The sequence below is a fragment of the Cottoperca gobio genome, chromosome 3 (assembly GCF_900634415.1).
Source record: "Cottoperca gobio chromosome 3, fCotGob3.1, whole genome shotgun sequence".
Taxonomy (NCBI): Eukaryota; Metazoa; Chordata; class Actinopteri; order Perciformes; family Bovichtidae; genus Cottoperca; species Cottoperca gobio.
In genome coordinates this window covers 5,962,874-5,979,836 of record NC_041357.1, presented here as the reverse complement: position 1 = coordinate 5,979,836, position 16,963 = coordinate 5,962,874, and the positions used below count along the sequence as shown (strand labels likewise).

General features: G+C 41.1%; 2 protein-coding genes across 2 annotated transcripts in view; both read right to left on the bottom strand.

Moving 5' to 3' along the window:
* LOC115003427 (T-cell immunomodulatory protein-like) overlaps positions 1-8,227 on the bottom strand; it is an 82,279-nt gene extending 74,052 nt beyond the window's left edge. Inside the window, exon 1 of the mRNA XM_029425186.1 lies at positions 8,176-8,227. Within this exon, the coding sequence (XP_029281046.1) occupies positions 8,176-8,227 (52 nt within the window). The remainder of the gene's footprint in view (positions 1-8,175) is intronic.
* Positions 1-16,963, bottom strand: part of LOC115026034 (T-cell immunomodulatory protein-like) — a 58,680-nt gene that overhangs the window by 23,355 nt on the left and 18,362 nt on the right. Inside the window, exons 7-8 of the mRNA XM_029458585.1 lie at positions 9,821-9,870; positions 1,777-1,864 (exon numbers count right to left, since the gene is read on the bottom strand). Coding sequence (XP_029314445.1) covers positions 9,852-9,870 — 19 coding nt within the window. The 3' untranslated portion in view covers positions 1,777-1,864; positions 9,821-9,851. The remainder of the gene's footprint in view (positions 1-1,776; positions 1,865-9,820; positions 9,871-16,963) is intronic.

The window sequence follows — 16,963 nt, the reverse complement described above, 5'->3', positions numbered from 1 at the left end:
TGTTTTCAGCTTTTAACAGCTGATCCAGGAGCTTTTTATCCTTCAGTTTTTCCAGAACAATTTAAAATCAACGCATCTGGAGATGTATTTATATCTATCTATCTATCTATCTATCTATCTATCTATCTATCTATCTATCTATCTATCTATCTATCTATATATATAGATAGATAGATATATCTATATATCTATATATCTTTTTTCACTGGACAGGAAGGGGATGACAAACTGTAATCTGAAAAGTAACTAAAGCCGTCAGACAAATGTAGTGAAGTAAAAACTACAGTATTTCCCCCTGATATGCATTGCATTGCATGAGTTAGAAGTATAAATGGAAATAGTCAAGTAAAATACAAGTACCTCAAAGTTGTACAAAAGTATAGTTCTTGAGAAAATGTGCTCCGTTACATTCCACCAGTGCCATTAGCTGACGGTGGATAATAGCAGCACACTTTAGATACATGCTGTTGTGTCAGTTTGCTTTATGACTCTTCTCTACTTCTCTACAGTTCCTACACTATGCTTTAGCAGGTCACACATAAACATTTTAACATAAGTAAGGAAATTCAATTATGCAGGAAATGCTTTTGATAACTGCTGTTCATCAAAAGTTACAAAGTCACACGTTAAAGCCAAGAATAGCTCACATTTGGCTTTAGGCTGGGGAAGACTATTGCCTCATCAAGAGCAGCCAACGGAGTAGTATGTGCTCAGAGTTATACACATCGACACTGGGAGGTGTCTCGTACGCCTGGCAGCTGACCAGCTTTATGACAGCAGACAGAGGCACAGAACATTGTGCAGGGTAATCACAGCAGCCGACTGCAGGAGGAATATTACTCATCCAAATTCCTCATTTAACTTGACTGTTAAACACCATCGGACCGTTAATCCCAAATGGTATTATCTTTTAAACAAGCATAAGAAGCCACCATGACTCCCCCTCCCCCCCCCCTTCTGGCTGTGGTGGTAGCTCTGACATGAGCGACCAGGGACCACTTTGTGGCGTACAGGATGCAGCCTTGAGATTACAGAGCCAGCGGAGATTTGCTGAGGATAAATGTAAAGCTGAGCGGAACAATGAATACTACCGGCCAAGATTGTTTAAGGGGATAAGATGTTCACAAATCTGGCTCTATGTGGGATTGAGTGTGTGTATCAGAGTGGGCTGTGTGTTTGCAACAGTGTGTGCACGCGTGAGATTAGCCTGTCTGGTAAGGGTTGAGCATTTTTGGTGTGTGTGAGTGTGTGTGTGTGCAGGGAAATAAAGTTATGTGATGAGAGAGCTGTAGTGAAAATGCCAAAACCAAAAGGACCAGACAGTCCAATGTGGAAGCCTTTGAAGCAACACAGCTTCAAATACAGAGGGAGCTTAAAGGACTTAGGAAAGGAATTGATCTGACACACACACACACACACACACACACACACACACACACACACACACACACACACACACACACACACACACACACACACACACACACACACACACACACACACACACACACACACACACACACACACACACACACACACACACACACACACACACACACACACACACACACGGCTTTCTAAGCATCTTAAAAGCATTCACACACTGACTTCCTGTGTTTTTGATTTTACATTTTGAGTCTGTAATTACAATCAAAATCCCCGCAGTATACTTAGTGCCACTGCGAGGTTTTGAAGGATCTATCTGTTACTATATTACAATCACTCACAAACACAAAAGGTTCATCACAAATTACAGCAAATCTCTGGCATTCTCACCAAAGTCGACGAAGGAGGACTGTCCCACTGGTGTTTGGACTGGTGGTGTTGCTGGCATGACATCATCAACTCGGGTGAAGTTCCCATCCTGAAGGAGGGGGGGGGGGGGGAGAGCGAGAGAGCGAGAGAGGTGTGTGAGACATACAAACAGATAACAGGTATAACAGTTAACATAATGGTTCTGCACTTTCTCTATACGGGGCCCAGTTTCATGGGTTGTTAAATGGACCATAAAGAAAGCGGTCACAAGGGATGGCTTTTGTGCGCATCTATGCTTGTGCATAAACATGAGAAGTGCATGTGCCCATCCCTGCATAACTGAACATATTTCCTCCAGATGCTGGAAGCTGCCAGATTCTAAATAGCCCCATCATGTACAGCAGCCGTCTGTATGGACAACTTCAACAGACTAATCATAAGAAAGGATAACATTTAGTGATAGCATTTGTCCTGCATCTTAAAATTCAGTTTAAGTAGAGTTGCTGTAAAAACAGTGTCATTCATTTACTATAAGGGCTGCATCTACTATGTTTATTTGCATTATGGATTATCAATCGTTTGTTTATTGATAATTGTATCTATAAACTCTCAACCCCTAGTAAAACCATGTATTCCCATTTCTCAATTCATGGTCTAATAAACTGAAAGTAGTGAAAGATGCCCATCAGAATGCTTTGTTTGTCCTGACCAGTCCAATACCCAGAGATATTAAAATTACATAACCGTCACATCTCAGAAGCTAAAAGCATCTCATGACTTCAACTGATGATTTAAATGCATTGTTGTGGATGAATTGTCTGTCGACCGACTACTCGGTGACGAGCAGGAGTCCTGCTTTTCAGGTGGGAAGTGGGGCTGCAGCATATCCCGACATGACACGTCATCTCAGGGTTTCTGCGTCTTGATGTAGACGAATGGGCTTGTATAGAAAACAATGGGTGAGGGGTGTGACACGCATCGAATGCCATCGGTGTGTACTGCCCTTTACAGAGGGCATGGGACAAAGAAGAGGAGATAAGCATATTGGGGGAGGGGGGTATGTGTGACGTTTGAGCGTGTGTGTGTGTGTGTGTGAGCAGATGCAAGTCTGTGCAGTGGGAAACTGTTGCCTGCTGATACCAACATTAGTGATTTATGAGAAAGAGAGGGACAGAGAGGGACAGAGAGAGATTCCAGGATCGAGTCAGAGAGAGCAACATATGTATTATGCATAACTTCTGCATGTGTTGGGGCCTGTACGTGCGGTCGAATACTGCAAGCACTATTGTGTGCAAGACAAATATTATTTAAATGTACAAACTGTTCAATCATTCACATGATGATTGTATTATATGTATTGTTGTCTACTGCTATTACATTTAAGTTAATGAACATGAATTGAGAGCCAGAGAAGACTTGAAGAGCAATAGAGACTGAATAAAGATGAGATAAAGCAGACACCATCTTCCACACATCAGCAGCCACACTGTATGATTTAAAGTCGTCACAAAGCAATGCAACAAATTCATTAGAATAAATACAATTTTACTGTTTATTCTTCCAATATTAAATATCTCAGATTGTAATGCTGCACAATATGTACAGGGATATACTCCTACATTCAATAAACCGTGCTCCTCTCTGCGTAACTACATTTGACACCATTCCTGCGATGTGATGCAACGCTCTCCTTCATATTGATTTTCTGTGTACAGGGACATACAGAAGAATGAAATGTTGCCAACACCCACTACTATTTAATGACAGAGGGAAGTCCTTGTTTGAACAGACATTTGAAGTAATGTGACAGTAAAAAAACTAAAACCAGCTGACACTTTCTAACCAGGAAACACATTATCATCTTATTTTGCAGCTGTCAGCTGTTCCTAGCAACCGGCAATATCACTTACAGTGCCTAATCAAAGCGTCTCGTATTCAAGGTCAATAACTGGCAGGCACGCTATTCTCCGTATCACTTTAATAGTTTCATATTGTCCGCTGACAGCATGTATGTCAAGTGTGGTTAAATGACACAGCCTACAAAGAAGCCATGAGTGAGACGAGACCATCAGCTCTTTGTCTTTAAAAAGCACACGGTTTGCATTTAGAAATGAGCTTTTTCACAGCAGACAGGTGTTACTAATAACATTAACGACGGCTGCGTTCTCAGTAAGCCATGACACGTGGCAGTGTGAGCCAGCATACACAATACCAGCACCGTGAAACTGACAAAGCTAAATAGAATTCAGGCATCCCTCGATTTATTATTTACACCTCTGCTCTCCCTACTGTGACATCTCAACATGTCTCCTGTGAAAAGGCCTCGAGGGCTGAAAGTGAGGAGTCTGTATTGTGTGAATCTCTCCGTATCTCAGGATTAGATTTCTTGGCTTGACTTCTTGGAGTCACGATTTGATTGAAAGTCTGTTCTCCATTCAAAGTACCTCTGTATTCAGAACACAGAAGGATCATTTCAGGGTCTGCTCCAGTCCAATGTGCACTAATGAAGGTGGTGGTGCAAATAATGGCACGAGAGCAGAGTAAAGTGTGTACAGTATATCAATTGATTGCAATAATATAAACACACAAACCTAAGACAAAAGCTAGCATTATTTACGCCAATCTTGCAGAAACAAACTTTTTATGAAAAGGTTTTTAGTGTTTCTCAATTCTCAGGGACGTCAGGAATAACACGTTTAAGGTATACAACAAATACAATGCTGCCTGTTGCATGAGTAGAACTGTTAGGCTGAGCTTTGTATTTCTTGCCAATTTCATTTCATTCAAATGAAACTTGACACAGCTTTGACTTGATGTGTAGGATTACTGTCCATCAGCAGCACTGTCGTTCGATTCAGAATGTAAGAAGATAAGAATCTCAGTTCATACATGACCCCCCCCTAACCCCCCACCCCCCTAGTATGTATAGGCCCTAAGCATAAGTAGAGTAGACAGGTAGAGGAGTTGGCAGAAAGCGTTATTTAGCCGTCTGGAAGCGTCTAATTCTTCCAGACAACCGTCATAGAAAGCACCCACTTGATCATCCTAATGGCACCCTCATCGTGACTCTCCCACTCCACCCTGAGACATTTAGATTAGGAGTCTAATGAATAGTGCTGCCAGTGTGATGGTCCACTAGATTTATGATGGTGTGGCCCGAAGTTCCCTTTTGGTCAGTTAGTACATCAATATTTGACATCTGAATGAGGCCTCTGCACGAATGCTCACTCTTGATTTAGGCACTAAGCACGAAGACATCTCATCAGGAATATTAATAAATGTTCTTAGAATATGGAGCTCGGCAGGTTTTCCTGCGGGGAAAGAAATTCATTTTGCAAAAGAAGTGTTTTATGTTTTTGGGGGCAGAAAATCACTTTGTTTTGAATATATATGAACTAGGGCTAGACAGTTACCATGAGCAACAAGGGAGAGCAAGACCCAGAAGTATAAACGTATAAAGTTAACTACATGATTATTACTTTAAGGCTTCAGTTGTTCAGTAGTAGATTATGTCCATGGAAGGTTATGCACTTTTACTGTACAGCCACTGCAACAGTTGCATTAAAACCGATACAGTAAGTAAATGGAGTTATTATTTCTGAATGTCATGAGGATTTATTTGTTTTACTTTCAGTGTCTGCTAATCACACTGCCTAAATAGTGCTGACTGTGAGTGAAAGCTTAACAATCCCAAGAGGTTATTGCAGTAGTTGCTTGCTGCAGAGTTGAGCCAGAAGAAAGATTGGCCTCTGGATATGTGGACAAATCATACAACACAATTAATATTATTAAATGTCCATTTCTTTGTTTGAACAAGTGCTGCCTCTACAACACTGCAGTCTGCCACTGGGTTACGAACACTTAGTCACATGATATCCCCGATAAAGCTACAGCGGATGCTTTATGCTGTGCAGAGCATTGTGCAGAATCTGTCAGTAGATGAAGCCAAATGTTACATTCAATTTCAATTATTCATGACACACAAATTGTACTTTTAGAGTTTAATTATTTGCATGATGTTTGACGCTTTGAATGCTAATCAGGCAGAAAAATGGCAGAAACTTATTTTGGTGATATAATTGAACCAAGAAGTTCATCAGGCAGAGATCCATCCCATCACTGCAAACAAACCTTCTAGGAAAGAGTGCGACACACACACACACACACACACACACACACACACACACACACACACACACGATGCTTTGAAGTGACTTCTCATATAATTTATGAATAATCTATGCAACAAACTATAGTAAATCAAATACAGAGAGATACATGTAATGCCTAGCTGCTTTCTTAAATGCATGCGTCTACGTACCACTGACCTATGAAAATGACACATGATCTCTTCAAAAGCAGAGAGAAATTAGACTTAAACCTTGTAATCGCACACACACACACACATTTACAGACGCACCACAGATGTGGCAACAGGGTTTTAACTCTCTGTGCATTGAGGACGACTGAGATCTTTGCCGGTGTGATTGAGTGCTGCTGGTTGCCTGATTACAAGATGTCATGATTAAAACTGTGTGTGTGTGTGTGTGTGTGTGTGTGTGTGTGTGTGAGCAAGACAGTTTGAGAACAGTTGATTGATGTGTGAAGATGAAAGGATTACAGTTCTTGTTATTATTCTTCCCTTCTGTTCACATCTCATACACACACACACACACTGCAGAATTGATGCTAATGCCGGTGTCAAACATGTACTGTGTATGAAGTTTTTTGCAATGGTGCATTTCAATTGGGAAATATTGTTTTTTTTTCGTGCAGGAACAGTGGGATTATGGTTGCATCTACTCAGTAGTGCGTGAGACTGCGGTCACAGTACAGTGGATTAATATTTGATATGTTGCTATAGTAGCCAGGATGAACTCAACATGTATACTGTATGTTCGACTGTTGAGAAAGGTTCAACTTCTTTGAACTGAATACTAAACTGCATTCTGCATCTCATACACACAAACACATCTTATGAAATTATCCTGATGAATTCAGAGAGAAGCATTAGTGTCATATTTAATCCAACAACTATAATAATAATAATAATAATAATAATAATAATAATAATAATAATAATAAATGTCTGATTTTAAACATTTTCCCATACAAAGTCATCATGTTTAGTTGCCCTCTTAGGCCTATGTAAGCTCATGTAAGCACTCCGTTATGTGCATATTATGCTATTCAGGCCGGAGGGAACATTTGTTATAATTATGTCAATGCCAAATTAGCATGAAATGAGTTTTTCTGCAGGTGGCCATTTCATTGTTTTCCTTTGCAAAAAACGAAAATAGTTTCAAAAGATCATTGTTGTTGCTCCTGGCCCTGTATGCTTAGTCATGTTCTATACAGTGCTCAAACACGTTGATCGAGTGTATGAAAGACTACAAAGAGAGTTTATGGAGCCCATTGCAGTGTATGTAAATGTATGTGTATGTGACCAGAGGCAGTTTGTCCCTCACAAATGAACTACATTATTATATCAGCTGTTGGAGAATTGACCTTTAAAACCCCTCGGCTCTCCTTGACAGCCAATGGAACACCTTTTTTCACTCATCTCTGCAGCTTGTTTTCTCCCCCCGCTCCCCCTCTGTGACTGCTTTCTTTTGTGTAATCGCAGGAAAACAGAGTAACTGGGAGGAATGGAAGGAGACTTAGGGGGAGAGAAAACAGAGAAAAGTAATTAAAACAGAGTGCTGGAGAAAGAGGAATGTGCTGGCCTGTGACCGGTAGATGCAGCTGCATTGAACCGAATATCGTAGTGGGATTAACAGGGGTCTAATGCTCCGAGGATGCTGGAAAATGTCAGTTTGTGTATATATGCGTGTGCATCTATGGCCGTGTATGTCATGTGCCTTTGGATGAAACAATATTTCGCAATTTATCTAAGAGCTTGTGGATGTAAGCACTTGTATGTGCATTTAAGGAAAGAGGGGCAGAAGCAGCAGAGAAATTAGGCAAAAATAAAAAGGAAAGGATTGTTTCTCTTCATGAGCTGAAGGAGAGAATGAGATGGAGAGACACAGGTAAACTGCAGAGCACTGACGAGACTCATCCTGTCCGTCAACTCTGCAGTTCCACGCTGACACGGTCATTAATTAATGAGTTTCTCGCTTTCTAATAATCCAAAAGGAGAAGTTTGGAAGTCATCTGTAATTATAAAAGTTAAGTCATTAAGGTTAATTCTTATTCATCAAGTCTGCAGGTGGAAATGTGTACCTGATGAACTAATAAACAAGTTTTTCCACAAGTTGTCTTCAACAAGAGCGTATAACTGATTCATAAAGTATCAGCAAATTATGTATTATAAAGCTATTAGTTACAATGACACAGAAAAAGCACCTTATTTAATTCATATATTATTAATTGCGTGTAGAGATTTCAGTCAGGGTTAAAGTGGACCAGACGACCCACAGATGGACAGTTCCACCACTGTTCCCTTGGCCTCGGGGCCTAACTGCACCATGTTTTTGAAAAATCCTTCTGACTAACAAACAAACAAAAAGGGCTAAAAACACATTCTAGGTGGAAGAAAAAACCATTCAAAATGATATTCATGTTTTCCAATGAAGACTCTCTTGCATCATCCTCTCACCTCATCAACATTCCCACCACCCGTCACCCATCCTACTGGTTTTTTAGGTACGGCAGTTTACTTGCTCTCTTTGGCTCCCGCTTGGTCTCTCGCTACCCTCACACACATTCTGTCTGTGCCAAATCCTTCAATCTCTCTCTGTTTGTCTCTTCTCCTTTACCCCCTCCCCTTCCTTTCTCCTATTCCTCCTCTCGGTGATAAGATAGACTAGCGTTCGGCTTGTGCCTCGACCTGCTGAATTTCAAATAGGACCCTTCGACAAAAACCCAGAGCCACGGTCTCCCCTCTCTGCTCTCCAAGAATATTAACTAGTCCTGCAGCAGTGCTAACGATGCTGCACCCCAAAGCCCCACCAAAGCTTTGCAGAGCTGCTTGTTGCATTGATGAGATGAACTGAGGGGTGATGTGTGGGTCGTCCCTCTTTGATCACAAGCTAAATACCTCTGGTTGTACGTGCACAGACAATCTTCCTATTACCGGACACATTGGATTTGGTTGCCTCTGCCAAGGATGTTTTCAGTTCGGTTTGTTTGTTTATTTTGTACATGAACTACAGGCTTGATTTTACCTGAAACTCTCTGGATGGGTGTAGCATGTTCCAAGCAAGAACACATTATGTTTTGGACCTGATCAGGATCATGGGGCGGATACACGCATTATCTTTTAATCATGAAGACGGCCTTGGCGGAGGTCTGCGCTCTCCTAGTGTGCTTCTAGTTTATAGAATGGACACAAAACATGACTATTATGGACCATATTGTAGATCCCTGTTTAATGTTTAACTGTTAATAGTAAGAGTGGCTGAGACCAGGTGACTGTAAACGTGCACCGTAAAAGTTTAAGACATGCTGTTATCTTTGGCTAGAAAGTGATCATTGTATTACTATTTCATGTGTTCAGGTAACAGCTAGTCATCGTGGTTCACCGGTCCCGTTAACAAATCACACAACAACAATTTCAATAGGTACTGAAAATGATAAAGAGAAGAGAAGTTGTTTTGAAGCAGGTCAGTGCAGGTAAAACCAAGTTTAATATGCTGCCATTTAGCTTGTTCCAGCATCTTGACTCTCAGAAAGGGTTTTGCTCTTCTGTCTTTGTTTTGCAATGACCTTTTTTGGCTTTATAAAACATTTAAAACAACAGCAGGGGCTGTGGTAACTTGTGAAGAGCATTAGTAAAATCAAAGCAACATGTTGCATCCGTTAAAGACTACAAATCAATCAATATGACAGTAATTGTAGCGGCCATATTTCTGCAAACTGTTGATAGAGCAATGTGATATGTTCGTACAAAAGGGAGTATATGAAGTCTAACAGTCATATCCATGCCTCCTACTGCATGACTGCAGTGCTACACTGACACATGGCTGCCATGAGCGAACGCAACTCTTGAAAAGACCGGCAGTAGAAAGGAAAGCTGTGACTGGGAAACAGGGAGAAAACAAGTCCAATAAAAGCTCATTACCTTGCTGATCCAGGTCTCGAATGTAGGCCCTTCAGTTGTCAGGAACAAATCTGGAGTGCAACAGAAAAAGAGAAGGGAGGGAGCAGGTCATTAAGTGATACATCGGTTCATCTGCAAATCATAATCAAACACGGAGCGGGGACTATTGATCTGTAATGAAGAAAATGTGGTAAATTAGTGGGAATGACAGCAATGGAAATGTGCACTGCACTCCAGCTGTGCACCTTTGCACCTTTATGGACTTGATCAATTGATCATGAGAAAAGAACAACAGATCAATATAGTCAGTAATTACCTGGGCTGCTAATGTAGCCTTATTCACACAAGTCATCTTTAATGCAAAACCAAAAATCAAGGTTTAGAAGATCTTCTGTATTATTAACTCTTTATGGCAAGAAATGATTTTGGTAAAAGGATTTCAAATGTAAAAATAAATACATTTCATATATGTTGTCTTGTTCCACTGCTACAGTCACGAGACGAGGCATTATAACACCAAGACCCGTCAACACGTCATGTATAACGTACAGGGCTACTGGTAAATATCAGCACTATTCAAACATCATGTTCATGCAGCTTATGAGTAACACAATGAATAAACAAAAGAAAGATTGGTGGGGAATCTTCAACATTTCTAATCTTGGCGTATGCATACACGGGATAGATTTTGAAGTGTTATGACCACTGTCTTTCACTATGGCGCAGACAGGCTGTTCCAAATACAGGTCACACTTCTAAAGCAAAAGGATGAATTCTTAAAGCAGCAGCAGAAAAACAGGTGAAGAGAAGGAAACGGGATAGTGCGAGGGATCTCCCGCTGAAAGCAACACAATTTCACTCAGCTGTCTGGAGGCTTCACCCCCTGGTAATGCCAGTAGCTCGCTCTATTGGAATCCTATAACAGGCTCTTGTACTCATATTCCCTGCTCTTGAAGCTTATGCTGCTCTTCTTTTGCGGTTCCTGTGTGTCTCTCTGTGAGAGGACATTTACTTTCATCGCCGAGTTCTCTGGACTGCGGCTCTGCCCTAGTAATTGGACATGAAATAAATATTGGCATTGATCTTCCTTTGGGCCCTGCCATACTCCATGTGTTGCCGCGCTCTGCATGGTAAAATATGAATGATTATGGAATGGGGGATGAGTGAAGGGTTGGTGTAATGATAATGATAGATTGCTACTGTGGAAATCCTGTATATAACCAGTGTTAGTACTGCAGTGCCCACTGCAGCCAATAGCAACTTTAAGATGCCGCAGCATGACTCCTCACCAAAGTGACTACAACATGTATAATAGAGACAAACTTTCAGTAAATGACTCTCTTATTGGCTGCATGCCAAACACTATTGACTGAAAAGTGTTCATCTTTGAGCATCTACCGATCTGAGCCCCTCTTCTCATTATCTCCCGACAAACAACATTTATTCTATTTATTTTGTGTTACGCCTTTCTGTAAAAATAATGTGATATTACTGTATAAACTATTAGATTCTTAATTTGATACTCTGTGCCTTTGTATTTACTCAAAGGAAATGATGGTGGTTATTTATATAACCCAACTACAGCTGTTGGGCAATTTGCGTAAAAGAAGGCTGTAATGTTCTCTCTTATGACAACCCCCACCCCCACCTACCCATCACCAGCTGGAAATAACACACATAGCCATCACAAATAATATTTAACACTCAAATGCAAAGCTCAGCCACTTAAGATGCTGAAGGTGGTAAAACAGTTCAACTTTTAATGTGTAAAACTTTGTGGACTTGCAGACATATTGCCCACACAGACTCACAAAAGCAAAGAAGTTAACAAATGCACGCATATATTACACATGTACACACACGCACACATTGCAGGCTACGCGCAGTCATTTGCACACTTGTGTTACTGTGTGTGTGTTTCAAGTCACACTGGGTGGTGTGTTGATGAGCTTGGTTAATCAGCCAATCAGGCCTCTTAGACCGAATCCAGCCGTGATTCGCTGATTAGGTGCGATGGCGGCGTGTCAGTGAGAGAGGCATGGGGTAGACGGAGGAGCAGAGAGGTCTTCATCTTGTAAACACTTGACACTCTCGCTGTGGGGGCACTTCCTCTCTTTGCCGCTCAACTCACCACTTGCCAACTTTTTTACCAATGTTCACTACTGCCAAATCTTTTCTCCATTACTTTGTCGTCTTCTTCTAAACGCCAGTCCAACATAACCTTCCGGATTGAGTCTCACCACTGTCAGGCAGTGTATTGATGGTGAAAACTAATGATTCGAAAGTGAAAAGCAGCCTTGAGCATGACACTAAACTTCAACCTGCAGCACACACGACCCTGCTCTCAGATCGGCCCAGGAGGGATTGCATTTTGGAGGAGTGTGTCAAGGGGAATATGCACACACAGAAACGCTAATTCCCTTTGATAAACTGAGCTATAAGGTAATCTTAATGGGATCCTTCTGACATTATCTTTCTTCAGTGCATTGTCCTTCTCCACTCTCTCTTACCTTCCTCACAGTCCTCACAGTCTCATAAAGAGCTGCTAGCTAGCAATATAAACCTAACTGCTGCCAACATCACTCACTTGAACACAGTTTTACTGTTCTAGGGACTTTAACTAGGCCGCCAAGGCGTTTTAGGGACTCATTTAAGTTGAAAGAGATGTTATAAAGAGGAAAAGAACAAAACGGAGGAATCAAACAAAACAGAAACAGTGGATCCTAAGTGAAAGTCCTTTGAGAAATTAAGTAGTTGGTTTGTATTTCCCTGCTTTCCTCCCTGTTCAATTTTTGCAACTCAGTTTATATATATATATATATATATATATATATATATATATATATATATATATATATATATATATATATATATATATATATATATATATATATCGATTAGTGTCCCACACACACACACACACAAATGTACACAGCATTATTCAGATATATCAAATTGGAATTCTATACAAGCATACTTTCATCTATTTGGCATACAAACAAATGAGGAAGCGTACGTGATAGTAAACAAAGCGTTACGCATCAACGCATTTTAAAGCTTCGTTACGGCAACAGACATACAGGCTAACATCTACAGAACATGTATTCGCCGTTATGCTCAATTACGTCGAAGGTGACCCACGGAAGATTACAATGACTTTAGTAGTGCCATGAATTTTCCAGGCCTGGAAAATCCATCCTTCATCTACCGCTTATCCGGGATCGGGTCGCGGGGGCAGCAGCTCCAGTAAGGATCCCCAAACTTCCCTTCTCCGGACCACATCCTCCAGCTCCGACTGGGGGATCCTGAGGCGTTCCCAGGCCAGTGAGGAGATATAATCTCTCCACCGAGTCCTGGGTCTTCCCCGGGGTCTCCTCCCAGCTGGACGCACCTGGAACACCTCCCTAGGGAGGCGGCCAGGTGGCATCCTTACTAGATGAACCACCTCAACTGGCTCCTTTCAACGTAAAGGAGCAGCGGCTCTATTCCGAGTCTCTCACGGAGTCTCTCACGGATGGCTGAGCTTCTCACCCTATCTCTGCTCCGATTCTCCGGCCAATCTCTCGCTCCATCGTTCCCTCACTCGCAAACAAGACCCCGAGGTACTTGAACTCCTTCACTTGGGCCTGGAAAATGCCATTTTTAAATCCCATCAAATGTCCAGGTTTTCCATGACGGTGGTTAACCTCTCTAAATGTACTTCATACCCTTTTCATAGACACTACAAATCATAAAGGCTTGTAAAAGAAAATCTAACAAGCTCTGGATTTGTATTAGCGTCTCTAAAAACCCTTACACAATGAGTGTGTGTGTGTGTATTTTAGCACATCTAACTATAAATGCTACTAGTCCTCACTATCTTTGCCCCTCATCCTTTTCAATGATAATCTCAATGATGGAAGATAAAAGAGATTACATCCTAATGCAATGACAACTGGCTGATAGATCACACACACTACTTTATAAAGTCTTAAGTAAACCCGCTGCCGGAGCCAAACCCAAAGAAACGATGACTTTAATATCATAAACATCAGTCAGCATAGAACATTTTTTTTTTCTGCAATATGAAAGAGGGTATTATGACACATTGGGAAAAATACTATATATTCTGAAGGAATTAAAAAATGTAACAACTCCAGGTTACTGGCAATGGCACCTTAATATTAGCTGCTTCTACTGAGCACAGGTTTGTTGCTTTTCTTAATATGGGCTGATGGCCGGAATGATAAAACTTCTCCATTTTCACACGTAATAACTTCTCCATAATTTCAGTTCAACAAGTACTTTGTATTCAGTCTCTCGGGTAATTTACTATAACTTTGTTTCTGAGAAATCTTGCTTTTTCTGTCAGGTTGGTTAGAGTGGTTTTCACTTACCTCTACAATACCCCCGAGTCTGAGCTACCGTTAAGGAGACAAAGGTACAAGTGAAATGTTCAAAGACATTTTTCACAAATTCTTAAGGCTTTATTGTTGCGGTTTGGAAAAAAAACAAAAAACACACCGCTGAATTTATCTAAACCTGACCCAGCATCTGAAAGTTAACCAATTAAAAAATAATTAATGACTTATCAAATTTCCACAAAGGATAATCTTTGGGGGCCTTGTAGGTGGAGCCTGCTGCCACCGACTACAGGGGGAGTGGCTGTGATCGGGTCGAGTTTACTGCCACTGCAGGAGGTTGGGGCCTGAACTCAAGGGGAACTCCTATCATTTTTCACATTAAAATATGTTTGCAGGTCTTTGGGAGTACTACTACATTAGGAAAGAAAGTTGTATACAACTGTGTGTGGCTCAAGAGGGAATTGCGCAAAGTTTCTCTTGAGTTTAAAATGACACGTTTGAAAATGAAAAACAAATGTGGGGGTGTGGAGTTAGAAAGAGGGAGGTTACCAGACTGTAGGCCGCTTCCCATCTCTGCTTCAGGCTACATTAGCTGCTACTTGTATTACACGCCGGAATAACTGACCCAATTGTTGGGGTTGTAGGGTGCATTGTGGGTAATGTAGGCATGTGAGGAATAAAATAAAAAAAGACGATATCTTTCTCTTTTTTTCCTGTCCTTCTATGTCCGACAATGTCATAAGAGTGTAATAATAAATTGGTAAAGTAGTCCTTTAAGACTCATTTCACATTGCTTAAAACACGTCATGTGGACACATAACTGCAGCATCTTATTTAACCTTTCTATAGGTTCAGGAAAATACCTTACTTACTGATCACCCATCACATTTCTGGGACCACATTTTAAGGTGACACCACTGACATCAAAGAGGCACCGTGGCTATCCTAGTATCATGACAAGCTACCAGTAATCCTGTTAGACCTGTATGATTGGAAGTGACCAACATGACCAACAAAGCCTGCTAATCCCATCAAACCACGGCTCAGTAGAAAAGACGAACAGGAGCGCTGCTGTGGTGTTGCGAACAGTCAGTAGTAGGGCTTAAAACATAAGCCCTTACGCCTTCCAAAATATTCCTTTGATATTATTTAATTGGCATGATTTTAGGACTACATCCACACTGCCATTAGTCCACAATTTGGAAACCAGCCTCTTGAGAGCAATTAAGATATTTGCCCAATTTAGCTTTACTTTTTTAGTCACCACTGTGAATAACTTTTGAATTTAAAACTGTATTGAACGCTTTTAAGGCCCTGACGCACCAAGCAGACATACAAGTACTAGTGGCGATGGCAGCCGCCCGCTGTGTGGCCTCATGTTGACTTTGTCTTGGCCAAAAAGTGGTACTTGAACACACCGCAAAGACTACAGCCAACGGAAAATGAGCACAAACTTTCTGCGCCTGCGTGAGAGGAAAAAAACTTTCCATAAACAGCAGGCGGCGGTAATCTGTATTAGTCATTAGAAGAGGGGAACCTGTAAATATACAGGCCGTTGTTAAGATACACACATTAAAACGCATTTGCCACCATTTTCACACCGCTCTCACTCACCACTTAGCTTCAAACCAGATGGCCATGTCGTGTGGAGATATTTGTGTGTATGAATGATCGGATGAGATGAAGATGAAAAGAGCTTCTGTGTGTGCCCTCTTCACTTTAGTCGCCTGTTTGTTTTCCTCACATCCATTTATTTTCTGGTGCACTGATTTGCTTAAGCTGAACAGCCAATCAGAGTGATTTCTTTTGCCGTCCTCAGGGCAAATGTCGATCATTGCTCATCTCATTAGAAAAACTGTCAACAGAATTCCCTCATACAAATATATTTTATAAATATCAGTTATTGTTACTAATTTAATATATTCTGTGTATTATTATTATGTACACACTTATCTGTCGTTTCTCATTTTGTTCTGATAGGTGGTATATAATGGAGGTCTGTTCTGATGTTTACGGTGTTGCTAATGATGTCATCAAATGCGACACCAAGGATCACATACATTTAAAAGCACACATAATCAAATGTCTCGGCTTGTACTAGCTGGCACATCTATTACAGTTGTTCTGAATGTTGCGTCACACATCGAGCTATAGTTATCAACTTTAGGTTAACAACAAGTAAACTACAGACATCAAAACGATTCAACAGCAACACTGATCTAGAACTCTGCACAATGAGCACACGCACACATTCAAAGCATCAGTTAATAGAGCTGTCATACTCCACCACTTGGGAAAGATGCATACATAATTGAGGTATATAAATGTGCTTGTCTGTGGGATGGAGGGGTTGCATAACAGCAACAAGGACTCAGGGCTCTAAGTGGTATGTCATGTCGCCGGATAATTAAAAGACTGTGAAGGCTGGAGCAACGGCTACGCTAGGCATCCGAAAACATATGGCAGAGAGGGACTGAGAGAAAGTAAGACTACAACAAGATGCTAAGGCCATACAGTTTTCAAGGTATGTCTGAATGCACCAAGCAAATCACTACAAAGCAAAGGCATGATAACCCTTTAATTGTAAGAGAGGCAGGAATGAAGAAGAAGAAGAAGAAGAAGTAATCAAGTGATTACTTCCTTCCTTCGTTCTTGCACACTCTCAGATTTCTGGGTTTGGTTAAATTGTCTCTTCCCTACAAATGCCACTTCAGAAAGCACAACGTCACACCTACACAAACGAGTACGTGATGAGCAGGATGCAACACCCACCCCCACACTGCATGGCTGATTTCAGCACATTATTTCAATATCTGTGTGT